Consider the following 24,535-nt stretch of genomic DNA (forward strand, 5'->3'; position numbering starts at 1 on the left):
CGCGGGCGCGGATTGGGCGAGGCGGGCGGGCGGGCGGCGCCATTGGGCGGCGGCGCGGCCGGGTCCCGCCCCCTCGGCGGCGGCGGCCCCTCCCGCGCGCACGGACGGAGCCGGCGCCCCGCGGGGGGGGCGAGGTGGGGCCGGGGGGGGGGGGCGGCCAGAAATGGGGGGGAAACGGGCCGGGGGGGCTGGAAATGGGGGCGGGGGGGTCGGGGGCCGGGGAGCGGGGGGGGAAGGGGCGGGTTTGGGGGGGAAAAGGCGGATTTGGGGAAGAGCTGGGTCGGGGGAAAGGCCGGAAACGGGGCCGGGGCGGAGGCGGCGCAGCCGGGTTTGGGGGGAAACGGGGGGTTTGGGGGGGAGCCGGGTTTGGGGCGAAAGAGGCTAGATTTGGGAGCGAAGACCTCAATTGTCAGGAGAACGGTGGATTTGGGGGGAAGGGGCTAGATTTGGGGGGAAAGAAGTTAATTGTGAGGAGAAAGAGCTGGATTTGGGGTGAAGGGGCTGGATTTGGGGGTGAAGGAGCGGGATTTGGGGCAAAGGGGCAGGATTTGGGGCAAAGGAGGTGGATTTGGGGGAGAAAGGGCTGGATTTGGAGGGAAGGAGCTGGATTTGGGGGAGAAAGGGCTGGATTTGGGGGGAAGGAGCTGGATTTGGGGGAGAAAGGGCTGGATTTGGGGGAGAAGGAGCGGGATTTGGGGCAAAGGGGCTGGATTTGGGGCAAAGGAGCGGGATTTGGGGCAAAGGGGCTGGATTTGGGGGGGCAGGAGTGGGATTTGGGGGGCAGGGGCCGGCGGGGGGCAGAGCGGCTGCACATCTGGGCGGGGGGGGCGCAGCTGGACGCGCGGCGGCAGCTGGGTTTGGGGGCGGAGCCGGGGCACAGCTGGATGTGGGGGGGGCACAGCTGGGCACAGCTGGCGGGTCCTGACCCCCCCCCCCCGCAGGGGCGTCGGGGGCCATGTCGGCGCTGAGGCCGGGCGAGTTCGTGGCGCAGGTGCTGCCGGGCTGCCTGGTGCCCACGGCCCGCCAGGGCCTGGCCCAGCTCTGGCGCCTGCTGCTGCTCTGCCTCGGCGCCCGCCTGCTCCACCGCCTGCGTGAGTGCCGCCCCGGGGGGCCCCGGCGTCCGGGGGGGCCCAGGCGTCCGGGGGAGTCAACGGGGGGCCCCGGCGTCCGGGGGAGTCAACGGGGGGCCCCGGCGTCCGGGGGGGGCCCAGGCGTCCGGGGGAGTCAACAGGGGGCCCCGGCGTCCGGGGGAGTCAACGGGGGGCCCCGGCGTCCGGGGGGGCCCAGGCGTCTGGGGGAGTCAATGGGGAGCCCAGGCGTCCGGGGGGTGGCCCAGGTGTCTGAGGGGGCAACAGGGGGCCCAGGTGTCCGGGGGGGGCAACAGGCAGGCCCAGGTGTCTGGGGGGGCAACAGGGGGCCCAGGTGTCCGGGGGGGCCCAGGTGTCTGGGGGGGCAACAGGGGGCCCAGGTGTCCGGGGGGGGCCAGGTGTCCGGGGGGGCAACGGGGGGCCCAGGCGTCCGGGGGGGCCCAGGCGTCTGGGGGAGTCAACTGGGGGCGCAGGTGTCCGGAGGGGCCCAGGCATCCGGGGGGGGGAGCCCATGGGACACCCAGCATCCAGGAACCCTGGCATCCCGGGGGGGCCCTGGTGTCCGGGAGGAGGGATGGTTGGGGGCCCAGGTGTCCGGGGGAGGTCCAGGCACCTGGGGAGGGGGTCACGATTGGGGTCCCAGGTGTCTGGGGGGGGTCTCCATGACGCAGGGGCTGGTGACAGGGGGCCCAGGCGTCCGGGAGGGCCCCCGGGTGGGGGCCCAGGCGTCCGGGGGGGCCCGGGGTCGGCGGCGTGCCGCCGGCGCTGGGTGACGCGTGCCGCAGCGGTGCCGCGGGGGGGCCGGCACGCGGGGGCGGCGGCCGGGGGGCTGCTGGCCCTGCACCACTTCTTCGGGGCCCAGGCGCTCTGGGTGGCGCTGCTGAGCGGCCTGTGCGCCCTCACCCTGGCGTTGAGCCGGGCCCGGGCCCAGCGCGGCCTCTGCCTCGCCCTGGCCACCCTCAGCTACCTGCTCATGGGGTAGGCGGGGGGCACTGGGCGTGCTGGGGGGGCACTGGGCGTGCTGGGGGGAGGGGGCAGAGCGGGCTTGGCGGCAGCTGCGCTAACTGGGGGGGCACTGGGGGCGGCTGGGGGGCACTGGGAGCACTGGGCTGTATTGGGAGGGCACTGGGGGGGCACTGGAAGCATCACGCTGCACTGGGAGGGCACTGGAGAGGCACTGGGTGTGCTGGGAGGGCACTGGGGGGGCACTGGGCTTGTTGGGAGGGCACTGGGGGGACGCTGGGAGAACTGGCAGGGCACTGGGGGAGCACTGGGGGACACTGGGAGCACTGGGGGAGGGAGACGGGCACTGGGAGCACTGGGGGGCACTGGGAGCACTGGGGGAGGGAGATGGGGGGCACTGGGGGGTACTGGGAGCACTGGGGGAGGGGGACTGGGGGGCACTGGGAGCACTGGGGGGCGCTGGGAGCACTGGGGGAGGGAGATGGGGGGCACTGGGAGCACTGGGGGAGGGGGACTGGGGGGCACTGGGAGCACTGGGGGGCGCTGGGAGCACTGGGGGAGGGAGACGGGGGGCACTGGGAGCACTGGGCGCGCTGGGAGCCGTGCGGGCCCCGTTCCCGCAGGGAGATGCACATGGTCGACACCGTCACCTGGCATAAGATGAGAGGTGAGCGCCCGGACGCCTGGGCCCCTGGCAGGGCAGGAGGCTGCAGCCGGGCGGGGTGACGGCGGGTGACGGCGGGGTGGTACGAGGTGGCGCGGAGTGACAGGCGGCGCAGGGGCGCGGATGGTGGTGGCCATGAAGGCGGTGTCGCTGGGCTGCGACCTGGACCGGGGGGCGGCGGGGTGACGTCGGGTGACGTCGGGGTGACGTCGGGGTGACGGCGGGTGACGGCGGGGTGACGGCGGGTGACGGGCACAGGGGCGCAGATGGTGGTGGCCATGAAGGCGATGTCGCTGGGCTTCGACCTGGACCGGGGGGCGGCGGGGTGCCGTCGGGTGGTGTCGGGGTGACGTCGGGTGGTGTCCGGGTGCTGACGGCGGGGTGACGGCGGGTGATGGGCGCAGGGGCGCAGATGGTGGTGGCCATGAAGGCGGTGTCGCTGGGCTTCGACCTGGGCCGGGGGGCGGCGGGTGATGGCGGGGTGACGTCGGGTGACAGCGGGGTGACGGCGGGTGACGGCGGGGTGACGTCGGGTGACGGGCGCAGGGGCGCAGATGGTGGTGGCCATGAAGGCGGTGTCGCTGGGCTTCGACCTGGGCCGGGGGACGGCGGGTGACGGCGGGGTGACGTCGGGTGACAGCGGGGTGACGGCGGGTGACGGCGGGGTGACGTCGGGTGACGGGCGCAGGGGCGCAGATGGTGGTGGCCATGAAGGCGGTGTCGCTGGGCTTCGACCTGGACCGGGGGGCGGCAGGGTGCCGTCGGGTGGCGTCGGGTGACGTCGGGGTGACGTCGGGGTGACGGCGGGTGACGGCGGGGTGACGTCGGGTGACGGGCGCAGGGGCGCAGATGGTGGTGGCCATGAAGGCGGTGTCGCTGGGCTTCGACCTGGACCGGGGGGCGGCGGGGTGACGTCGGGTGACGTCAGGGTGACGTCGGGTGGTGTCGGGGTGCCGTCGGGTGGCGGCGGGTGACGGCGGGTGACGGGCGCAGGGGCGCAGATGGTGGTGGCCATGAAGGCGGTGTCGCTGGGCTTCGACCTGGACCGGGGGGCGGCGGGGCCCGAGCCGTCGCCCGCCCAGGTGCTGGGCTACCTGTGCTCGCCCGGCTCCGTCGTCTTCGGGCCCTGGGAGCCCTTCGGCGCCTACCTGCGGGCCGTGGAGGGGCCCCCCCTGGTAGGGGCACGGGGGGCCGGGGGGGACACGGGGGAACACGGGATGTGGGGGGACATGGGGGACATGGAGGGACATGGGGGACATGGAGGGACATGGAGGGACACGGAGGGACATGGAGGGACATGGGGGGTCATGGGGGGACACAGGGGGACATGGGGGGACGTGGAGGGACATGGAGGGACATGGACATGGAGGGACATGGAGGACATGGGGGGACATGGGGACATGGGGGACATGGAGGACATGGAGGACATGGAGGGACACGGAGGGACATGAGGGACACGGGGGGACATGGAGGGACATGGGGGACACGGGGGGACATGGGGGGACATGGAGGACATGGGGGACATGGAGGGACATGGAGAGACGTGGAGGGACACGGGGGGACACGGGGGACAGGGGGACGTGGGGGTCACGGCATGGGGGGCGTGGGGGGTCGCGGGCGCATAGGGCAGACGTTGGGGGGAGGTGGGGGTCCGGGGGCCCCGGGGGGCCGCGCACCCACGGCCGGGGCGCAGAGCCTGGCCTGGGCGCGGAAGGCGACGCGCAGCCTGGCGCTGGCGCTGCTCTGCCTGCTGGTCTCCACCTGCCTGGCGCCCTTCCTCTTCTCCGCGCTGCTGCCGCTCTACGCCTGCCGGCCCCTGCGGCGGTGAGGGCCCCCCCGCCCCCCCCCACATCCCCCGGGGCCCCGGCCTCCGGCCCCCCACATCCCCCGGGGCCCCGGCGTCCGGCCCCCCCCCCCCCCCCCGCTCACTGCCTCTCTCTGTCCCCCCCGCAGGAGCGTCGTCGCCAGGTGAGCAAGATGCGGCGTCGGCGAAGGAAGCCGCCGTCCCGCACGGCACGCGTGCGCCGCGCCCCGACACGTGTGTGCCGCACCATCACGTGTGCTGCACCCCGACATGTGTGCCGCACCCCGACACGTGTGTGCCGCACCCCGACACGTGTGCCGCACCATCACGTGTACCGCACCGACACATGTGTGCCGCACCCCGACACGTGTGTGCCACACCCCGACACGCGTGCGCCGCACCCCGACACGCGTGTGCCGCACCCCGACACGTGTGCCGCACCCCGACACGCGTGTGCCGCCCCGACACGCGTGTGCCGCCCCGACACGTGTGCCGCCCCGACACGCGTGTGCCGCCCCGACACATGTGTGCCGCCCCGACACGCGTGTGCCGCACCCCGACACGTGTGCCGCACCCCGACACGTGTGTGCCGCACCCCGACACGCGTGTGCCGCCCCGACACGCGTGTGCCACGCCCCGACATGCGTGTGCCGCCCCGACACGCGTGTGCTGCCCCGACACGCGTGTGCTGCCCCGACACACGTGTGCCGCCCCGTCACGCGTGCCGCACCCCGACACGTGTGTGCCGCGCCGTCACGCGTGTGCCGCGCCCGCAGGTGGCTGCGCGCCTACGAGAGCGCCCTCTCCTTCCACTTCAGCAACTACTTCGTGGCCTTCCTCTCCGAGGCCACGGCCACGCTGGCCGGCTCCGGCGCCTCCCTCGAGAAGGACCACCTCCGCTGGTAGGGGCCCCGGCGTCCGGGCACCGCGGCGGGGGGGGGGGGACGGGGGCCCCGGCGTCCGGGGGGGCCCCGGCGTCCGGCTGACGGGGGCCGCGCAGGGACCTGGCCGTGTCGCGCCCGCTGCGCGTGGAGCTGCCCCGCTCCATGGCCGACGTCGTCACCAACTGGAACCTGCCCATGTCCCGCTGGCTGCACGCCTGTGAGCGCCCGGGGCACTGGGGGCACTGGGAGGGGGCTGGGGGCACTGGGAGGGGACTGGGAGCACTGGGAGGGGGCACTGGGAGGGGACTGGGAGCACTGGGAAGGGGCACTGGGAGCACTGGGAAGGGGCTGGGAGTACTGGGAGGGGGCACTGGGAGCACTGGGAGGGGGCTGGGAGTACTGGGAGGGGGACTAGGAGTACTGGGAGGGGCACTGGGAGGGGCACTGGGGGCACTGGGAGGGGACTGGGAGTATTGGGAGAGGGACTAGGAGTACTGGGAGGGGACTGGGGGTACTGGGAGAGGGACTGGGGGCACTGGGAGAAGGGCTGGAAGCATTGGGAGGGGCACTGGGGGCACTGGGAGGGGGACTAGGAGTACTGGGAGGGGCACTGGGGGCACTGGGAGCACTGGAAGGGCACTTTGGGGGTAGTTGGGGCTACTGGGAGCATTTAATGGGGGCGCAGGAAGACACAGGGGGACACTGGGAGGCACTGGGAGCCCGGGGGGTGACTGGGGGGCACTGGGGGTCACAGGGGGCGACGGGGGGCACTGGGGGGCGCCGGGGGGTGACCGGGGGGTCGCAGGGCTGTGACGGGGGGGTGACGGGGGGGTGACGGGGCCGTGCGGGCGGGCGCAGACGTGTTCCAGACCGCCCGGCGCCTGGGCACCTTCGCGGCCGTGCTGGGCACCTACGCGGCCAGCGCCCTGCTGCACGTGAGCCCCCCGCCCCCCCCCCCCCGCCCCGACCCCCCCCGCCCCGACCCCCCCGGCACCCCCCAACCGCCCCGACCCCCCCCGAACCGCCCCGACACCCCCCGGCCCCCCCCGGCACCCCCCAACCACCCTGACACCCCCCCGAACCGCCCCGACACCCCCCGGCACCCCCCAACCGCCCCGACACCCCCCGACCCCCCCGGCACCCCCCAACCGCCCCGACACCCCCCAACCGCCCCGGCACCCCCCGCCCCAACCACCCCGACCCCCCCCGAACCGCCCCGACACCCCCCGGCCCCCCCACTGCCCCGACCCCCCCAAACTGCCCCAACACCCCCCGGCCCCCCACTGCCCCAACCCCCCCAAACCGCCCCGACACCCCCCCGAACCGCCCCAACACCCCCCGACACCCCCCGGCCCCCCACTGCCCTGACCCCCCCAAACCACCCCAACAGCCCCCCACCGCCCCGTTCCCCCCCCCAGCCCCGGCCCCCCCACACTGCCCTGACCCCCCCGCCGCCCCCGGCCCCCCCACACTGCCCCAACACCCCCCACACCGCCCTGAACCCCTACACTGCCCCCGGCCCCCCCCACCGCCCCCGACACCCCCCGGTCCCCCACTGGCGTGACCCCCCCACACCGCCCCGGCACCCCCAGCCCCCCCCGCACTGCCCCAGCAACCCCAACCCACCCTGACACCCCCTGCACCGCTGCTGACTGCCCCACGGCACCCCCAAAGCACCCCCGACACCCCCCAACCTGCCCCCGTACCCCCGATACGCCCCAACCTGCCCCCCGCCCCCGAGGCGCCCCGGTACCCCCCCGCCCCTGACCCCCGGCTCCCCCAGGGCCTCAGCTTCCACCTGGCCGCCGTCCTCCTCTCCCTCGGCTTCATCACCTACGCCGAGCACGGTGAGCGCGCGCCGGCCCTTTAAGGGCGGGGCGGGGGCGGGGCCTCCGGGAGGGTCACGCCCCGCCTTGAAGTGGGCGGGGCGGGGGAGGAGCCAAACGGGGACACACCCCGGGGGCTAAGGAGTGGGCGGGGCCACGGCGCAGTGGGCGGGGCCAGGGCACGAGGGAGGTTGGGAGGGGTGTGGGCGTGGCCAAGGAGTGTGGGCGGGGTGAGGAGGGTGTGGGCGGGGCCAAGGAGGGCCCAGGCAGGGTGAGGGCAGTGGGCGGGGCCAGGAGGGTGTGGGCGGGGTGAGGAGGGCAGTGGGTGGGGCCAAGGAGGGCCCAGGCAGGGTGAGGGCAGTGGGCGGGGCCAGGAGGGTGTGGGCGGGGTGAGGAGGGCAGTGGGCGGGGCCAAGGAGGGTGTGGGCGGGGTGGAGGGCAGTGGGCGGGGCCAGGAGGGCAGCGGGCGGGGCCACCCTGACCCCGCCCCCCCACCGCCGCCCCCCCCAGTGCTGCGGCAGCGCCTGGCCGCCATCTTCGACGCCTGCGTCCTGTCGAAGCGCTGCCCCCCCGGCTGCCCCCACCGCCACAAGGACGTGAGCCCGGACGCCTGGGTCCCCGGGCGGGCGGGGGGAGGGGAGGGGAGGGTCCCCCGGACGCCCGGGCCCGCTGACGCGGCGCCGCCCCCCCCCCATACCCGGCAGGCGCTGTGGGTGCGGGGGCTGAACGCGGCGCTGGGGGCCATGGCCCTCTTCCACCTGGCCTACCTGGGCGCCCTCTTCGACGTGGAGGCCGACGACGCCGTGGAGGAGCAGGTGGGCGCCGGCCGGGCCCCGGTTTGGGGGCGATCGCGGGGCTTTGGGGGCTGCGGCGCCCCCCCGCCCCCCCCTCACTGTCCCCCCCCCCCGGCGGCGGCGGCGCAGGGCTACGGGATGTCGTACACCGTGCGCAAGTGGTCGGAGCTGAGCTGGGCCAGCCACTGGGTGACGCTGGGCTGCTGGGTCGTCGCCTGCCTCCTCCGCTGACTGGGACCGACTGGGAGCACTGGGGGAGCCCCCCCCCCCGCCCGCCCCTCTTCTGCACCCTTCCGGGCGGCGGAGGACTGCTCCCCTCTATGGTTGCACCCCCCACCCTGGGCGTCAGCCAATAGGCGGCTGCTCCTCCTCATCATAGAGCCCCCCCCCCCCCGCCAAGAAGGGCGCTGCGGGGAGGGGCCCTCTCTAGGGCGGCGGCGTGCAGGGGAGGGGAAGTGACGTCACGCGGCCCCTCTGGGGCTGGGAGGACCCGGCCTCGGCGCCCCCCACCCCGTCGCTCTCGTCCGTTTCGCGGCCCATTAAAAGCCCCGGTTGGTCGCCGGGAGAAACGACGGCACCGATTGGCTCTGTCGCCGGCCAATGGGGGTGTGTCCCGCCCGGCCCCGCCCCACGTGGGGCCCCGCCCCTCGCCGCCAGCACACGGAGCCGCCGGGTGTTTCCGGGTGTTTCCGGGTGTTCCCGGCTCGTTGTTGCCGCACGAACCGAACCGGCTGCCGGGGGGGGGGGGGTGGCCCCTATGGGGCCGGGGCGGGGGGCGCGCGCAGCCCGCGGGGGGCCGGGGCGCCCCGGAGGGGCCGGGGGGCGCGCGGGGGGCGGCCGGTGCCCTCAGGAGCCCTTGTCCTTGGGGAGCGACCTGCAAGAGAGACAGCGCCCGGCTGAGCCCGGCTGCCGCCGCCCGCGGCCCCCCCTCACGGCTCCTCTAGCGCCTGCAGACCCCCTCACGGCTCCTGTAGCGCCCCAGGAGGCCCTATAGCGCCTGCAGAGACCCCCTCACGGCTCCTCTAGCGCCCCAGGAGGCCCTATAGCGCCTGCAGAGACCCCCTCACGGCTCCTGTAGCGCCCCGGAAGGCCCTATAGCGCCTGCAGACCCCCTCACGGCTCCTCTAGCGCCCCAGGAGGCCCTATAGCGCCTGCAGAGACCCCCTCACGGCTCCTGTAGCGCCCCAGGAGGCTCTATAGCGCCTGCAGAGACCCCCTCACGGCTCCTATAGCGCCCCGGAAGGCCCTATAGCGCCTGCAGAGACCCCCTCACGGCTCCTATAGTGCCCCAGGAGGCCCTATAGCGCCTGCAGAGACCCCCTCACGGCTCCTCTAGCGCCTGCAGAGACCCCCTCACGGCTCCTCTAGCGCCCCAGGAGGCCCTATAGCGCCTGCAGAGGGCCCCTTATGGCTCCTACAGTGCCCCAGAAGGCCCTATAGCGCCTGCACAGGGCCCTTATGGCTCCTATAGTGCCCCAGAAGGCCCTATAGCGCCTGCAGAGACCCCCTCACGGCTCCTCTAGTGCCCCAGGAGGCCCTATAGCGCCTGCAGAGACCCCCTCACGGCTCCTCTAGCGCCCCAGGAGGCCCTATAGCGCCTGCAGAGACCCCCTCACAGCTCCTATAGTGCCCCGGAAGGCCCTATAGCGCCTGCAGAGACCCCCTCACGGCTCCTCTAGCGCCCCAGGAGGCCCTATAGCGCCTGCAGAGGGCCCCTTATGGCTCCTACAGTGCCCCGGAAGGCCCTATAGCGCCTGCACAGGGCCCTTATGGCTCCTATAGTGCCCCGGAAGGCCCTATAGTGCCTGCAGAGACCCCCTCACGGCTCCTGTAGCGCCCCAGGAGGCCCTATAGCGCCTGTGCAGGGCCCTCATGGCTCCTATAGTGCCCCGGAAGGCCCTATAGCGCCTGCAGAGGGCCCTCATGGCTCCTATAGTGCCCCAGAAGGCCCTATAATGCCTGTGCAGGGCCCTCATGGCTCCTATAGTGCCCCGGAAGGCCCTATAGCGCCTGCACAGGGCCCTCATGGCTCCTATAGTGCCCCAGAAGGCCCTATAGCGCCTGTGCAGGGCCCTCATGGCTCCTATAGTGCCCCGGAAGGCCCTATAGCACCTGCAGAGGGCCCTTATGGCTCCTATAGTGCCCCAGAAGGCCCTATAGCGCCTGCAGAGACCCCCTCACGGCTCCTATAGTGCCCCGGAAGGCCCTATAGCGCCTGCAGAGACCCTCTCACGGCTCCTCTAGCGCCCCAGGAGGCCCTATAGCGCCTGCAGAGGGCCCCTTATGGCTCCTACAGTGCCCCGGAAGGCCCTATAGCGCCTGCACAGGGCCCTTATTGCTCCTATAGTGCCCCGGAAGGCCCTATAGTGCCTGCAGAGACCCCCTCACGGCTCCTGTAGCGCCCCAGGAGGCCCTATAGCGCCTGCAGAGGGCCCTCATGGCTCCTATAGTGCCCCAGAAGGCCCTATAGCGCCTGTGCAGGGCCCTCATGGCTCCTATAGTGCCCCGGAAGGCCCTATAGCGCCTGCAGAGGGCCCTCATGGCTCCTATAGTGCCCCAGAAGGCCCTATAGCGCCTGTGCAGGGCCCTCATGGCTCCTATAGTGCCCCGGAAGGCCCTATAGCACCTGCAGAGGGCCCTCATGGCTCCTATAGTGCCCCAGAAGGCCCTATAGCGCCTGCGCAGGGCCCTTATGGCTTCTATAGAGCCCCAGAAGGCCCTATAGTGCCTGCACAGCTCCCTTATGGCTCCTATGGAGCCTTAAGAGGCCCTATAGCACCTGCAGAGCACCCTTAGGGCCCCTATAGCAGCCCAGGAGACCCTATAGCACCTGCAGAGAGCCTTTATGGCTTCTGTAGCACCCCAGCTGGCCTTATAGCACCTTCAGAGTGTCCTTACGGCTCATGGAAAACCCCCGCAGGCCCTGTAGTGTCTACAGGAAAGCCTATAGCTCCTATAGAGCCCTACAAGGCTCCTCCGTGCCTGCGGAGAGCCCTTACGGTTCCTATAGTGCCCCAGAAAGCCCTGTATTACCTGTAGAGGCTCCCTTACGGCTCCTATAGCGCCCCGGAAGGCCCTATAGTGCCTGCGCAGGCCCCTTATGGCTCCTATAGAGTCCCCGAAGGCCCTATAGCGCCTGGAGCGGGTCCTGCCGCTCCTATAGGATCCCCGGGACTCGCTATAGGGCTTGGGAAAGCTGCCGCCGCGCCGGGGGAGCCCCGGCCCCCCGGGGACGTGCCTGGCTCCGCGGGGCGAGGCCGCCGGCCCGGACGCCTGGGCCCGCTGCAGCTGTTAGTGGTGTTAGTGCCCCCCCGCCCCCCATCGCAGCACACGGCGTTTAACCAAATCCGGCTTTATTGGCCCCGATTTACAGGTTAAAAACCGACGCCCCGCCCCCTACAAAAGTATTTACAGTGGGGGAGGGGCCGCGCTCCCCCCCCCCCCCCCCCCCGTGAGATGGGGTTAGTGTCACGCCGCCGGGACCCAGGCGTCCGGGCACCCCATCACCCCCCGGGGGCCCAGGCGTCCGGGGCTCCCTCACGCGCCCTATGAGGGGCCCTGGTGTCTGGGTGCCCCCCCCCACCCCCCCCAGGAGGACCCAGGCGTCCTGCCTCAGCCTCCAGCTGCCACCGCCCTGGGGGCCCCGGCGTCCTGATCCCCCCCCAACCACCACCACGGGGGCCCCGGCGTCCTGATCCCCCCCCAACCACCACCACGGGGGCCCCGGCGTCCTGATCCCCCCCCAACCACCACCACGGGGGCCCAGGCGTCCCGATCCCCCCCCAACCACCACCACGGGGGCCCCGGCGTCCTGATCCCCCCCCAACCACCACCACGGGGGCCCAGGCGTCCCGATCCCCCCCCAGCCACCACCCTGGGGGCCCAGGCGTCCTGATCCCCCCCCAGCCACCACCACGGGGGCCCAGGCGTCCCGATCCCCCCCCAGCCACCACCACGGGGGCCCAGGTGTCCTGATCCCCCCCCAACCACCACCCTGGGGGCCCAGGCGTCCTGATCCCCCCCCAGCCACCACCACGGGGGCCCAGGCGTCCTGATCCCCCCCCAGCCACCACCACGGGGGCCCAGGCGTCCTGATCCCCCCCCAACCACCACCACGGGGGCCCCGGCGTCCTGATCCCCCCCCAACCACCACCACGGGGGCCCAGGCGTCCTGATCCCCCCCCAACCACCACCACCACAGGGGCCCAGGCGTCCTGATCCCCCCCCAACCACCACCCTGGGGGCCCAGGCGTCCTGATCCCCCCCCAGCCACCACCACGGGGGCCCAGGCGTCCTGATCCCCCCCCAGCCACCACCACGGGGGCCCAGGCGTCCTGATCCCCCCCCAACCACCACCCTGGGGGCCCAGGCGTCCTGATCCCCCCCCAGCCACCACCACGGGGCCCAGGCGTCCTGATCCCCCCCAACCACCACCACGGGGGCCCAGGTGTCCTGATCCCCCCCCAACCACCACCACGGGGGCCCAGGCGTCCTGATCCCCCCCCAACCACCACCACGGGGCCCAGGCGTCCTGATCCCCCCCCAGCCACCACCCTGGGGGCCCAGGCGTCCTGATCCCCCCCCCACCTCAATGAGGGCCCAGGCGTCCCGCCCCCTTCCCAAACCACCGCCGCCGCGCCGGGGGCCCAGGTGTCCCGACCACCCCCCAAGCAGCACCCCCGCCGCGCCGGGGGCCCGGAGGCCCGGGCGCCCCCCGCCCCGCCCGGCGCCCCGTCAGGCCGCCCCCACGGACTTGCCGTCGCGGTCGCCGGGGCCGGGGCCGTCGCCGGGGGCCGGGGCCGGGCCCGGGGGGGGCCGCCGGGGCCGGCTGTAGAGGTAGACGGCGGCCACCACCATGGCGGTGCCGGCCAGGAAGGGGGCGCGGGGCCGGAAGCCGAAGAGGTGGGCGGAGGCGGCGGTGGAGGCCACGATGGAGAGGGCGGTGGCGAAGCCCTTGAGGATGTTGTCGGCGTAGCGCACCACCAGGGCCACCAGCAGCCCGCCGGCCGCCTGGTTCAGCACCACGGCCCACACGGCCGGGCTGTAGCCGTGGAAGAAGCCCAGGCCGGCCACGGCCCGGCCCTCGGCCGCCCACATGGCCGCCAGCCCCACCAGGGCGCCCACCGCCCCCAGCTGCGCGTTGCGCACCCAGATGCAGCCGCCCGCCCGCTTGAGCAGCCGCTCGAAGTAGACGCCGGCGAAGCCCGACGAGAGGCAGGAGGCGGCCACGGCCGCCAGCCCCGTGGCGTAGCTCTGCGGCGGGCCGCCGGCGTCGCCGGGGGCCGGGGCGGCCCGCGCCTGCTCCGCCTGCACCAGGGCCACGCCGGCGAAGAGCAGCGCCAGCGAGAGCCACTGCAGCCGCGACAGCGACGTGCCCAGCAGCAGCACCGAGAAGAGCGCCGTCGTCAGGATCTTCAGCTGGTAGGTGACCTGCGCGGGGACGGGGCCGGGGCCGGGGCCGCGGGCTCAGCGACGCAGCCGGGGCCGCGGGCACCAGGCCAGGGACACGGTCGCTGCCGCGGGGCCGGGGACAAGGACACGGCTACCGCTGCAGGGGCCAGGACGGGGCCACGGGCACCGCTGTGGGGCCGGGGATGGGGCCACGGGTACCGCTGTGGGGCCGGGGCCGGGGACAGCACCGTGGGGCCGGGGCCATGGGTACCGCTGCAGGGGCCAGGACGGGGCCACGGGCACCGCTGTGGGGCTGGGGCCAGGGACAGCACCATGGGGCTGGGGCCACAGGCACCGCTGTGGGGCCGGGGCCGGGGCCAGCACCGTGGGGATGGGGCCATGGGCACCGCTGTGGGGCTGGGGACAGCACTGTGGGGATGGGGCCATGGGCACCGCTGTGGGGCCGGGGCCGGGGACAGCACCGTGGGGATGGGGCCATGGGCACCACTGTGGGGCCGGGGACAGCACCGTGGGGCCAGGGATGGGGCCATGGGCACCGCTGTGGGGCCAGGGCCGGGGACAGCACCGTGGGGCCGGGGATGGGGCCATGGGCACCGCTGTGGGGCCAGGGCCGGGGACAGCACCGTGGGGCCGGGGATGGGGCCATGGGCACCGCTGTGGGGCCAGGGCCGGGGACAGCACCGTGGGGCCGGGGATGGGGCCATGGGCACCGCTGTGGGGCCGGGGACACCGCTCTGGGGACTGGGACGGGGCCATGGCCACTGGTGTGGGGACTGGGCCACAGGCACCGCTGTGGGGGCACCGGCGCGGGGCTGGGGCCACCCCTGTGACGAGTGGGCCGGGGCCGGGGCCGCTAATGTGGGGACTGGGCCGGGGCCGCGGGCACCGGTGTATGGACCGGGCCGGGGACACCGCCGCGGTGGGGCCGGGGACGGCACCTGGAAGGTGGCGGCGGGCAGGTTGGAGATGGCCACGTACTGCAGGTTGTTCTGGAGCGTGTAGATGAGCGAGGGCACGGCCAGGCGCAGCGTGTCGCCGGGCTGCCCCAGCACGGCCCCGTGCAGCACGGCCGCCGTCTGCCGCACGCTGCCTGCGGGCACAGGCGGCTCAGCGCGGGGGGACGGCCGGCCGGGCGGGCGGGCGGGGGGAGCGGAGCGGAGCGGAGCGGGACTCACCGCGGTGCTGCAGCAGCAGCAGCAGGACGCAGGCGCCGCCCTTGAGCACCTCGGCCATGACGACGGCCGTGGTGGCCAGGAAGCGCTCGCCGGGCAGCGTGCGCACGTAGCGGATGCTGAGGATGAGCGAGGCGTTCTGCACCACCAGCACCGCCAGGCTGCCGTACTTGACCCGCCGCGAGGCTGCGCGACACCGCCGCCCCGTCAGACCGCGCCGCCGCCGCCGCCGGCCCCGGCCCCCCCCGCCGCCCCCGCCTCACCTGCCGACGGGCCCGGCTCCCCCCCGCCGCCGCCGCCGCCGCCGCCGCCCGCCGGCGCTGCCATGGTGGCACCTGCCCGGCCGCGCCGCGGCACTTCCGCATGGCGCGGCCGCTTCCGGCCACCGAGCGCGGCGCCCAGAGCGGAGCCCCTGGGAGGAGCACGGCGCGCGGCCTCCCCCGCCAGCGCTACCATAGAGCGCGGCTAGACAGGGCCACGGGGAGGACTCCGCGCAACGGCGGAGGGGGAGGGGCCGCGCCTCACACCGACGTCACGGGCCGCAACGGTTCTGCCCCGCGCTCCCGCCCATCCGCCCAAGGCCGCCCGCCTCTGGGGCGGCCCCGCCCCTACAGCCGGGCCGGCCAACCCGCGGCCCCGCCCCTTCCCGCCGGCCAATGAGAACCCGCCTCCTCCAGGGCCCACCAATGGGCGGCCCCGCGCCCCGCCCCCCGGCGCCGCTCCCGCCCTTTTTAACGGCCGCTCGCGCACCTGTCTCGCGCCGCTCCCGCCCTTTTTAAGGGTCGCATCTCCCACACACACTCTACACCTCACGCCGCTCCCGCCCTTCTTAACGGCCGCTCGCGCACCTGTCTCGCGCCGCTCCCGCCCTTCTTAACGGCCGCTCGCGCACCTGTCTCGCCCTTCTTAACGGTCGCATCCCCCCTCCACACACACACACTCTCTACACCTCATGCCGCTCCCGCCCTTTCTAACGGCCGCTCGCGCACCTGTCTCGCGCCGCTCCCGCCCTTCCTAACGGCCGCTCGCGCACCTGTCTCGCGCCGCTCCCGCCCTTCTTAACGGTCGCATCCCCCCCCCCCCACACACACTCTCTACACCTCACGCCGCTCCCGCCCTTCTTAACGGCCGCTCGCGCACCTGTCTCGCCCTTCTTAACGGTCGCATCCCCCCCCCCACACACACTCTGCACCTCATGCCGCTCCCGCCCTTTTTAACGGCCACTCGCGCACCTGTCTCGCCCTTCTTAACGGTCGCATCCCCCCCCCCACACACACTCTGCACCTCATGCCGCTCCCGCCCTTTTTAACGGCCACTCGCACACCTGTCTCGCCCTTCTTAACGGTCGCATCCCCCCCCCACACACACTCTCTACACCTCACGCCGCTCCCGCCCTTCTTAACGGCCGCTCGCGCACCTGTCTCGCGCCGCTCCCGCCCTTCTTAACGGTCGCATCCCCCCCCCCACACACACACTCTACACCTTACGCCGCTCCCGCCCTTTTTAACGGCCGCTCGCGCACCTGTCTCGCGCCGCTCCCGCCCTTTTGTAACCGTCGCTCAGCCGCCCGCCTCGCGCCGTTCCCCCCTCCCTCAAGCAGGGACACGGCCGGACACTTGGCGCTGCTCCCGCCCGCCCCCTCCCCCTTCATAGCGCCGGCACCACCCCACGCCCCCCCCCCCAATAACCGCCGTTTCGCGCCGTTTCTACCCTTTCTAACGCCCCCCCCCCCCAACACCGCTTTACAGCCTCGCCCCGGCCCCTCCGCCTGCGGCACCTGCCCCGGCCCACCCTCGGCCCCGCCCCCCTCGCAGCCGCCCAATCCCCACCAGCCACGTGTAACTGCCCCGCCCACCCCGCTGCCCCGCCCACCCCTCCGGACGCTGCCCAATCGCTGCCCGCATGCCTGCTCCACCCCCCCCAGCACTCAGCCAATCCCCGCCCACACGGGCCTGTCCCGCCTCCTTCTCGCCGCGGCCCAAACCCTCGCCTCCCTCCCCCCTCCCCCCCGGCTCTCCGCCTATTGGCTGCCCCATCCCCGCCCGCCTCGGCCTGCCCCGCCCCCTCCCCGCAGCGGCCGCCCAATCGCAGGCCGCCTGGCGCCGGCCCCGCCCCCGCGGAGCGCCCCGCGCGCGCCCGCCCGCCCGCCTCTCCCTGCGCGGCAGAGCAAGATGGCGGCGCTGGCGGGGTCCCCCTCGGGCGCGCTGGCCCCGGCCGGGCCCGTCCCCGCCGGCTACCGGCCCTTCGAGCCGGCCGCCCTCGGCCTCGACCCGGGCTGGCGCCTCACGGGCTTCGGCGAGCTGCGCGGCTGAGGCTGTAAAGTCCCGCAGGAGACGCTGCTCAGGCTCCTGGCGGGACTCAGCGAGCCGCGGGCCGGGCTGGCGGGAGCCGGCGAAGGGCCCGGACCCGAGCCCGAGCCCGGCGGGGCGCCCACGCTCGGTGAGGGGGCGGCGGGGGGGACGGGGGGGAGCCCTGGGGAAGGGCCTTGCTGGGGGGGGGGGACACGGCCTTGGAGGGGAGCTGGGGGGGGAAATGGGGGGGAGCCCTGGGGAAGGGCCTTGTTGGGGGGGGGGGACGGGGCCTTGGAGGGGAACTGGGGGGGGAAACGGGGGGGAGCCCTGGGGAAGGGCCTTGTTGGGGGGGGCGGCCTTGGGGGGGAAATGGGGGGGGAGCCCTTTGGAAGGGCCTTGTTGGGGGGGGGGACGGCCTTGGAGGGGAGCTGGGGGGGGAAACGGGGGGGAGCCCTGGGGAAGGGCCTTGTTGGGGGGGGGGGACGGGGCCTTGGAGGGGAACTGGGGGGGGAAATGGGGGGGAGCCCTTTGGAAGGGCCTTGTTGGGGGGGGGACGGCCTTGGAGGGGAGCTGGGGGGGGAAATGGGGGGGGAACCCTTGGGAAGGGCCTTGTTGGGGGGGGGACGGCCTTGGAGGGGAGCTGGGGGGGGAAATGGGGGGGAGCCCTGGGGAAGGGCCTTGTTGGGGGGGGGGACGGCCTTGGAGAGGAGCTGGGGGGGAAACGGGGGGGGAGCCCTGGGGAAGGGCCTTGTTGGGGGGGGGACGGCCTTGGAGAGGAGCTGGGGGGGAAACGGGGGGGGAGCCCTGGGGAAGGGCCTTGTTGGGGGGGGACGGCCTTGGAGGGGAGCTGGGGGGGGAAATGGGGGGGAGCCCTGGGGAAGGGCCTTGTTGGGGGGGGGACGGGGCCTTGGAGAGGAGCTGGGGGGGGAAACGCTGGCGCCTGGGTGGCAATAACTGCGGGGGGGGGAAAGCGGGGGGCTGCGGGGGGCAGGGAGGGAGCCGCCGCACCGACCGCCCCGCGCGCCGCCCCAGGCATCGGCATGGACTCGTGCGTCATCCCGCTGCGGCACGGCGGCCTCTCCCTGGTGCAGACCACCGACTTCTTCTACCCCCTCGTGGAGGATCCCTACATGATGGTAACGACCCGCCCGCGCCTCCCGCGGCCCCCTCCCCGCGGCCGCCCCCCCCCGCTGCCGCTGCCAGCTCCTCTCTGCCCCCCAGGGCCGCATCGCCTGCGCCAACGTGCTGAGCGACCTCTACGCCATGGGCATCACCGAGTGCGACAACATGCTCATGCTGCTCAGCGTCAGCCAGAAGATGACTGACGAGGTCGGGGGGGGGAGCCGCGGCGGGAGGGGGGGGGGCAGCAGCCTGGCCGGCGCCGTGACCCCCCCGCTCCGCCCCGCGCCGCAGGAGCGGGAGAAGATCATGCCGCTGATCATGAAGGGCTTCCGGGACGCGGCGGAGGACGGCGGCACCTCGGTGACGGGCGGCCAGACGGTGGTGAACCCCTGGATCATCGTGGGCGGCGTGGCCACCGTGGTGTGCCAGCCCAACGAGTTCATCATGTGAGCGCGGGGGGGGGGCGGCGCGGCCGGTGGCGGGGGGGGGCGGCTCGCCCTGACGGCGCCCCTCTGCCCCAGGCCCGACAGCGCCGTCCCCGGCGACGTGCTGGTGCTCACCAAGCCGCTGGGCACGCAGGTGGCCGTCAGCGCGCACCAGTGGCTGGACAACGTAAGTGGGGGGGCGAGGCCGGGGGGGGGCGGCGGGGGCTCGGGGACGACGGGCACGGACGCCGGCGCCGTCTCCCGCAGCCCGAGCGCTGGAACAAGATCAAGCTGGTGGTGTCCAAGGAGGACGTGGAGCTGGCCTACCAGGAGGCCATGTTCAGCATGGCCATGCTCAACCGCACCGGTAGGTCCCCGGAGGCTGGGGGGGGGCGCAGGGGGGACCCGCGCTGACGCCCGGCCCCCGCAGCCGCCAGCCTGATGCACACCTTCAACGCCCACGCGGCCACCGACATCACGGGCTTCGGCATCCTGGGCCACGCGCAGAACCTGGCCAAGCAGCAGCGGCACGAGGTGGCCTTCGTCATCCACAACCTGCCCATCATCGCCAAGATGGCGGCCGTCAGCAAGGCCTGCGGCAACCGCTTCGGGCTGCTGCAGGGCACCTCGCCGGAGACCTCCGGTACGGGGCCGGGGCCGGGGGCAAGGTCCAGCCGCGCCGCGCGGAGTTCGACCCCCTCCGGCAGGGCGGAGGCGCGCCGGGGTTGGGGGTGGAGCGGCTCCGCGCAGGGCCGTTTTCGGCCCTGACGCCCCCCCCCCCGCCCCAAACCCGCAGGCGGGCTCCTCATCTGCCTGCCCCGGGAGCAAGCGGCCCGCTTCTGCGCCGAGATCAAGTCGCCCAAGTACGGCGAGGGCCACCAGGCCTGGATCATCGGCATCGTGGAGAAGGGGCCGCAGAGCGCCCGCATCATCGACAAGCCCCGCATCATCGAGGTAACGCCGCGCGGGGCGCCCGCCCCCCCGGACCCCGCCGCCGCCGCCAGCCCCGAGGCCGCCCCCTGAGCCGGCCCCGCGCCCCCCTTCTTCTGGACGCTCTAGGCCGCCGCCGCGGCCCCCCCCGACCCCCGGCAGGACGAGCTCGGTGTCCGCGGGGCGGAATCGAGGGCGGCCGGCGTTCGCCCGCCCCGGCCAGGCTGAGCAGCTGGCGCGGCGGCGGGGCCGGCCGGCGGCGCCCCCCCTTCCCTCGCCTCTCTGCGTGACGCCCCTCCCCGGAAACCCGGCCCGGGGCTGGGAGGGGCCGAAGACCCCCCCGAGGGGCGGGGGGTGGGGTCCCGGCGCGCGCAGGCGCCCCCCCCCCCCCTTTTCCCCGGGCGGCCCGTTTCGGGGCGAAACGGGGGCCAATAAAGAGCAAGAGCCGTTTGTACCAGCCTCGGCTGCGGGCGCGCGGGGCTCCGGCGCCGCCCGGCTGCTTCCGCGGTTTTAATGAGAAGGCACCGTCGGGCGGGGAGGGGGCGCCGGCCCCCCGCGCCGTGGGGCGGGCGGCGCCGTGGGGCCGGCGGCCTCACTTGATGCAGTCCATGACGTGGATCTGCAGCGTGTCCATGTCGGGCGCCTTGTACTGGCACTTGGGGCAGCAGAAGTCGGGCTGCTCCTCGGCGGGGGCGCGCGGGGGGCCGGGCAGCGCCAGCCCGCCGTAGCCTGGGGTTGGGGGGGGGCACAGAGCCAGGGTGACCGTCACCCTTGGGTGCCCTTCCTCCCCCCCCGCCCTCCCCAGCCCACTCACCGGCCGGGGGCGCCGGGGCCCGCAGCTCCGCGTGCCGGTTCCTCATCTCCTCCATGCGGGCCCTGCGGGAGCGGGCAGTGTCGGGGGGACGCGGGGCAGTTGGGGGGACGGGGAGCAGGTTGGGGGGGCAGTCTGTGCAGACGGCGGGGCTGTTTGGGGGTGTCGGGGGGGGGGGGCGCTGACCAGGCGCTGCCCTCGGCGTCAGCGCGCAGCTTCTCGCAGTGGCGCTGCAGCTGGGCCAGCGTCTCCTGCAGGCTCTCGCGCTGGGCGTGGAGCTGCTCCCGCGCCGCCCGCTCCGCCTCGAAGTCCGCCTTGTAGATGTCCGCCTGCCCCGGGGACGCGCCGTCACCCCGGGCGGGGGGACGCCCCCCTGTCCCCCCCCCCCCCACCCACCTGGGCCTGCAGCACGGGGATGGTCTCCAGCGTGGCGCGGTGCTGCTCGGCCTCGGCCTTGAGCTTGTCGATGAGCTCCTGCTTGGCCACCAGCGCCTCCTCCGCCTGCTGCAGCTGCTCCACCACCTCGGCCAGCTGCTTGCGCCGGCACCGCCGTCACTGCCGGGGGCACCCGCGGGTGCCCCCCCCTCGCCCCCGGCCCGCCCGGGGCACCTACCGAGCCCGGGGCGGGGGGCAGGAGCGGGCCCAGGGGTCACCAGCGCCCACAAAGGAGGAGAAACGGGGCAGGGAACCACCCTGGGGACCAGAAACGGGACCAAAAACCACCCTGGTGGCACCCAGAGCTCTCGAGTGGACCAGAAAGGGGACCAGGAGGTGCCCTGGGGACCCCAAGGTGACCAGAAGTGGGACCAATGGCCACCCTGGCGGCACCCAGAGCTCCGAGTGGACCAGAAGGGAAGCAGGAGCCACCTCAGAGTCAGCCAAGGGACCACAAAGGCCATCGGGAGCCACCTTGGCGTCCCTGAGGAGAGCAGAAACAGAACTGGGAGCTGCCCTGGTGCCACCCAGAGCTCTGAGCGGACCAGAAAGGGGACCAAAAACCACCCTGGGGTCCCCAAGAGGACCATGAACCACCCTGGGGTCCTCAAGGAGACCAGAAAGGGGACCAGGAGCCACCCTGGTGCCACCCAGAGCTCTCAGCGGACCAGAAAGGGGACCAGGAGCCACCCTGGTGCCACCCAGAGCTCTCAGTGGACCAGAAAGGGGGCCACGAGCCACCCTGAGGTCCCCAAGAGGACCACGAACCACCCTGGGGTCCTCAAGGAGACCAGAAAGGGGGCCACGAGCCACCCTGAGGTCCCCAAGAGGACCACGAACCACCCTGGGGTCCTCAAGGAGACCAGAAAGGGGGCCACGAGCCACCCTGAGGTCCCCAAGACGACCACGAACCACCCTGGGGTCCTCAAGGAGACCAGAATGGGACCAGGAGCCACCCTGGTGCCACCCAGAGCTCTGAGCGGACCAGAAAGGGGACCAGGAGCCACCCTGGGGTCCCCAAGGGGACGAAAGGGGGGCTCGGGAGCCGCCGTGGGGACCCCGCGCCCACCTGGGTGCGCTTGTCGTCCCCCAGGCTGGCCTTGATGTGGGTGTCGTACTCCTGGAAGAGGTGGTGGTAGGCGACCTGCAGCTGCACCAGCTTGCGCCTGAGGGCCGGGGCGGGTGAGGAGGGGGCCGGGCGGGCGCCCCCCCCCCGCCTGTCCCCAGCCCCCCCCCCGGCGTCACTCACTTCTCCTCGGTGGCCCCCTGGCGCTCCACCCGCAGGGCGGCCTCCAGGTTCTGCACCTGGAGCCGGAGCTGGTCCAGCTGGAGGCTGTGGGCGGCCGCCGCCTCCTCCAGCGCCCGGCACCGCTCGCCCGCCGCCCGGGCCCTGCCGGCGACAGCGTCACCCCGGGGCCGGGGGGGGGGCCGGCGGGGGGGGGGCCGGGCCGCGCGCCCCCACCTGTGCTCCAGCTCGCCCCGCTCCCGCCGGCTGCTCTCCAGGCGGCTCTGGCTCTCCTGCAGCTCGCCCAGCAGCGAGGTCACCTGCGCCTTCACCGACGCCTTGTCCTGCTGCGGCGGGGGGGCGGAGGGCGGCGTCACCCGGCGCAGCGGCGTCACCCGGCGGGGGCGTCACCCGGCGCGGCGGGGGCGTCACCCGGCGCGGCGGCGTCACCCGGCGCGGCGGCGTCGCGTCACCCGGCGCGGCGGCGGGGCGTCACCTACCTCCAGCTGCCGCCGCAGCGCCTGCAGCTGCAGCTCGGCCTGCCGCGCCGCCTCCTGCGCCCGGCTCTCGGCCCGCGCCCGCGCCTCCCGCGCCGCCTCCAGCGCCTGCCGCAGGGCCGCCTGCCTGCGGGCGGCAGGGCGGGGGCGTCGGGGGGGGCCGCCGCGTGCGTCCCCCCCCCCCGCCCCGTCCCCCCGGCGCCCCACTCACTCGGCCTCGGCCGCCGCCAGGCGCCGCCGCAGCAGCTCCGCCGCGCTCCTGCCGGGGGGAGAGCGGTGAGGAGGGGGCCGGCCGGCGGCGTGCCCCCCCCCCCGGCCCCCCGGCCTCACCCGGCGGCGGCCGCCTCCTGCTGCTCCTCCTGCTCCCGCTGCCCCTCGGGGGGGCCGGGGGGGGGCTCGGCGGGGCGGGCGCGCAGCCGCTCCACCAGGGCCCGGGCCTGCCGGAAGCGGCCCAGCAGGAAGTCGCGCTCGTCCCGCTGCGCCGCCTGCCAGCGGCGGAAGTCGTCGCAGCGCCGCCGCAGCGCCTCGTTGCTGCGCCGCAGCGCCTCTGCGGGGGGGGGACACGGGGGGGGTCAGCGGGGGCCGAGGCCCCCCCAGCACCCCCCAGCGCCGCCCCCAGCGCCCCCCAGTCGCCCCAGCGCCGCCCCAGCGCCCCCCAGTCACCCCAGCGCCGCCCCCCAGTCACCCCAGCGCCGCTGCAGCGCCTCTGCGGGGGGGGGGGACACGGGGGGGGGTCAGCGGGGGCCTCGGCCCCCCAGCGCCGCCCCCAGCGCCCCCCAGTCACCCCAGCGCCGCCCCCAGCGCCCCCCAGTCACCCCAGCGCCGCCCCCAGCGCCTCGTTGCTGCGCCGCAGCGCCTCTGCGGGGGGGGGGACACACGGGGGGGGTCAGCGGGGGCCGAGGCCCCCCCAGCGCCGCCCCCAGCGCCCCCCCGTCGCCCCAGCGCCACCCCCAGCGCCCCCCAGTCACCCCAGCGCCGCCCCCAGCGCCTCGTTGCTGCGCCGCAGCGCCTCTGCGGGGGGGGGACACACGGGGGGGGGTCAGCGGGGGCCGAGGCCCCCCCAGCACCGCCTCCAGCGCCCCCCAGTCACCCCAGCGCCGCCCCCAGCGCCCCCCAGTCACCCCAGCGCCGCCCCCAGCGCCTCGTTGCTGCGCCGCAGCGCCTCTGCGGGGGGGGGACACACGGGGGGGGGTCAGCGGGGGCTCGGCCCCCCCAGCGCCCCCCCAGTCGCCCCAGCGCCTCTGCGGGGGGGGGGGACACACGGGGGGGGGTCAGCGGGGCCTCGGCCCCCCCAGCGCCCCCCAGCGCCGCCGCAGCGCCTCTGCGGGGGGGGGGACGACACACGGGGGGGGTCAGCAGGGGCCTCGGCCCCCCCCAGCGCCCCCCAGTCACCCCAGCGCCGCCGCAGCGCCTCTGCAGGGGGGTACACGGCGGGGGGGTCAGCGGGGGTCTCGGCCCCGCTGACCTGGCACCCCTGGGTGCCAGCCCAGCATCCTAGAGCCTCCCAGTCCAGCCCCCCAGATTCACCCACCAGCGGCTCCCAGTCCCCCCAGTCTAACCCCCCCAGTGCTCCCGAGTCCAGCTCCCCAGTACCTCCCAGTCCCCCCAGTCTAACCCCCCCAGTGCTTCCCCGTTCAGTTCCCCAGTTCCTCCCAGTCTAACCCCCCCAGTGCCTCCCAGTGCCCCCAGACCAGCCCCCCCGCAGCTCCCAGTCCCCCCCGACTCACCTCCCAGTGTCTCCCAGTACCCCTAGTCCAGCCCCCCAGTCTTGCTCCCTAGTACCTCCCAGTCTGCCCAGTTTCACCCCTCAGTACTTCCCAGGGCCCCCAGCGCCGCCGCCCCCGGAGGCCCAGGTCCCCCCTCACCCTTGAGGTCACGGTTCTCGGCCAGGAGGCGCTGGAGCCCCTCGGGGCTGCCCGGCTCCGGCGGGGCCCGGCCCGGCGCCGCCGCCGCCTCCTCCTCCTCCACCGCCGCCGCCGCCGCTCCCGGCTCCGGCCCCGCCGCCGGCCCCGACCCGGGGCCGCCGCCGCCGCCGCCGCCGGGCTGCACCATGTCCGCGGGCCGCCGCCACCGGGCGCCGCTCATCCGCCCGCCTGCCGGCACCGGGCGCCGAGGGGAGAGCGGCGGGGGGCGCCGAGGGCCGCCCGGGCCTGCGAGCGCCGCGCTGCCCGGCCGCCCTTCCGGCCTCTGCC

The 24,535-nt window shown here is 74.9% G+C and overlaps 4 protein-coding genes across 12 annotated transcripts; 2 read left to right on the forward strand and 2 right to left on the reverse strand.

Moving 5' to 3' along the window:
• The first annotated feature begins 64 nt into the window (after positions 1-64).
• On the forward strand, positions 65-8,596 carry PORCN (porcupine O-acyltransferase). 7 transcript variants are annotated; one of them, XM_068924193.1, is made up of 14 exons: positions 65-134; positions 942-1,091; positions 1,874-2,066; positions 2,675-2,718; positions 3,709-3,890; positions 4,409-4,539; positions 4,669-4,683; positions 5,296-5,421; positions 5,520-5,620; positions 6,262-6,338; positions 7,187-7,250; positions 7,740-7,825; positions 7,934-8,044; positions 8,153-8,596. In XM_068924193.1, exons 2-14 carry the CDS (start codon positions 956-958, stop codon positions 8,252-8,254), a joined length of 1,368 nt encoding a protein of 455 aa, XP_068780294.1. In that variant the 5' UTR covers positions 65-134; positions 942-955; the 3' UTR covers positions 8,255-8,596. The 7 variants fall into 7 exon arrangements, with proteins under 7 accessions (XP_068780294.1, XP_068780291.1, XP_068780293.1 ...); XM_068924190.1 differs by lacking the exon at positions 6,262-6,338; XM_068924192.1 differs by lacking the exon at positions 6,262-6,338 and having other exon boundaries at positions 5,338-5,421.
• Positions 8,597-12,747: 4,151 nt separating this feature from the next.
• SLC35A2 (solute carrier family 35 member A2) lies at positions 12,748-16,234 on the reverse strand. 2 transcript variants are annotated; one of them, XM_068924199.1, is made up of 4 exons: positions 16,130-16,234; positions 14,611-14,793; positions 14,374-14,525; positions 12,748-13,453 (listed from the first exon to the last, which is right to left on the reverse strand). In XM_068924199.1, exons 2-4 carry the CDS (start codon positions 14,666-14,668, stop codon positions 12,758-12,760), a joined length of 906 nt encoding a protein of 301 aa, XP_068780300.1. In that variant the 5' UTR covers positions 14,669-14,793; positions 16,130-16,234; the 3' UTR covers positions 12,748-12,757. The 2 variants fall into 2 exon arrangements, with proteins under 2 accessions (XP_068780300.1, XP_068780299.1); XM_068924198.1 differs by lacking the exon at positions 16,130-16,234 and adding an exon at positions 14,871-14,989.
• Positions 16,235-16,750: 516 nt separating this feature from the next.
• On the forward strand, positions 16,751-19,827 carry LOC138063943 (selenide, water dikinase 2-like). The gene is made up of 8 exons (XM_068924125.1): positions 16,751-17,046; positions 17,931-18,034; positions 18,120-18,227; positions 18,312-18,466; positions 18,542-18,632; positions 18,713-18,812; positions 18,876-19,088; positions 19,242-19,827. The coding sequence occupies exons 2-8, from the start codon at positions 17,939-17,941 to the stop codon at positions 19,466-19,468; spliced, it is 990 nt and encodes a 329-aa protein (XP_068780226.1). The 5' UTR covers positions 16,751-17,046; positions 17,931-17,938; the 3' UTR covers positions 19,469-19,827.
• On the reverse strand, positions 19,818-24,443 carry IKBKG (inhibitor of nuclear factor kappa B kinase regulatory subunit gamma). Of its 2 annotated transcripts, none has more exons than XM_068924124.1 (11): positions 24,209-24,443; positions 22,674-22,890; positions 22,555-22,602; positions 22,347-22,470; positions 22,084-22,190; positions 21,871-22,011; positions 21,691-21,787; positions 20,583-20,717; positions 20,373-20,515; positions 20,190-20,251; positions 19,818-20,104 (listed from the first exon to the last, which is right to left on the reverse strand). In XM_068924124.1, exons 1-11 carry the CDS (start codon positions 24,426-24,428, stop codon positions 19,968-19,970), a joined length of 1,431 nt encoding a protein of 476 aa, XP_068780225.1. In that variant the 5' UTR covers positions 24,429-24,443; the 3' UTR covers positions 19,818-19,967. The 2 variants fall into 2 exon arrangements, with proteins under 2 accessions (XP_068780225.1, XP_068780224.1); XM_068924123.1 differs by having other exon boundaries at positions 22,084-22,193.
• Positions 24,444-24,535: the final 92 nt, after the last annotated feature.

The sequence above is a fragment of the Struthio camelus genome, chromosome 38, assembly GCF_040807025.1.
Source record: "Struthio camelus isolate bStrCam1 chromosome 38, bStrCam1.hap1, whole genome shotgun sequence".
Classification (NCBI taxonomy): Eukaryota; Metazoa; Chordata; class Aves; order Struthioniformes; family Struthionidae; genus Struthio; species Struthio camelus.

What these genes read in the sequence shown, in the direction of transcription:
- IKBKG (XM_068924123.1), bottom strand. Translation starts at nt 24,428, where the DNA reads ATGAGCGGCGCCCGGTGGCGGCGGCCCGCGGACATGGTGCAGCCCGGC. An exon ending in CAGGAGGCGGCCGCCGCCGG is followed by an intron (nt 22,603 to 22,673) that starts GTGAGGCCGGGG and finishes TCCCCCCGGCAG; the next exon opens with GAGCGCGGCGGAGCTGCTGC. An exon ending in GGCCCCGGCGCCCCCGGCCG is followed by an intron (nt 20,105 to 20,189) that starts GTGAGTGGGCTG and finishes CCCCAACCCCAG; the next exon opens with GCTACGGCGGGCTGGCGCTG.
- PORCN (XM_068924190.1), top strand. Translation starts at nt 956, where the DNA reads ATGTCGGCGCTGAGGCCGGGCGAGTTCGTGGCGCAGGTGCTGCCGGGC. An exon ending in CTCAGCTACCTGCTCATGGG is followed by an intron (nt 2,067 to 2,674) that starts GTAGGCGGGGGG and finishes CCGTTCCCGCAG; the next exon opens with GGAGATGCACATGGTCGACA. An exon ending in GCCCCCACCGCCACAAGGAC is followed by an intron (nt 7,826 to 7,933) that starts GTGAGCCCGGAC and finishes CATACCCGGCAG; the next exon opens with GCGCTGTGGGTGCGGGGGCT.
- SLC35A2 (XM_068924198.1), bottom strand. Translation starts at nt 14,934, where the DNA reads ATGGCAGCGCCGGCGGGCGGCGGCGGCGGCGGCGGCGGCGGGGGGGAG. An exon ending in GGAGCCGGGCCCGTCGGCAG is followed by an intron (nt 14,794 to 14,870) that starts GTGAGGCGGGGG and finishes GGTGTCGCGCAG; the next exon opens with CCTCGCGGCGGGTCAAGTAC. An exon ending in TGCCCGCCGCCACCTTCCAG is followed by an intron (nt 13,454 to 14,373) that starts GTGCCGTCCCCG and finishes GTCCCCGCGCAG; the next exon opens with GTCACCTACCAGCTGAAGAT.
- LOC138063943 (XM_068924125.1), top strand. Translation starts at nt 17,939, where the DNA reads ATGGACTCGTGCGTCATCCCGCTGCGGCACGGCGGCCTCTCCCTGGTG. An exon ending in GCCAGAAGATGACTGACGAG is followed by an intron (nt 18,228 to 18,311) that starts GTCGGGGGGGGG and finishes CCCGCGCCGCAG; the next exon opens with GAGCGGGAGAAGATCATGCC. An exon ending in GGCCATGCTCAACCGCACCG is followed by an intron (nt 18,813 to 18,875) that starts GTAGGTCCCCGG and finishes CGGCCCCCGCAG; the next exon opens with CCGCCAGCCTGATGCACACC.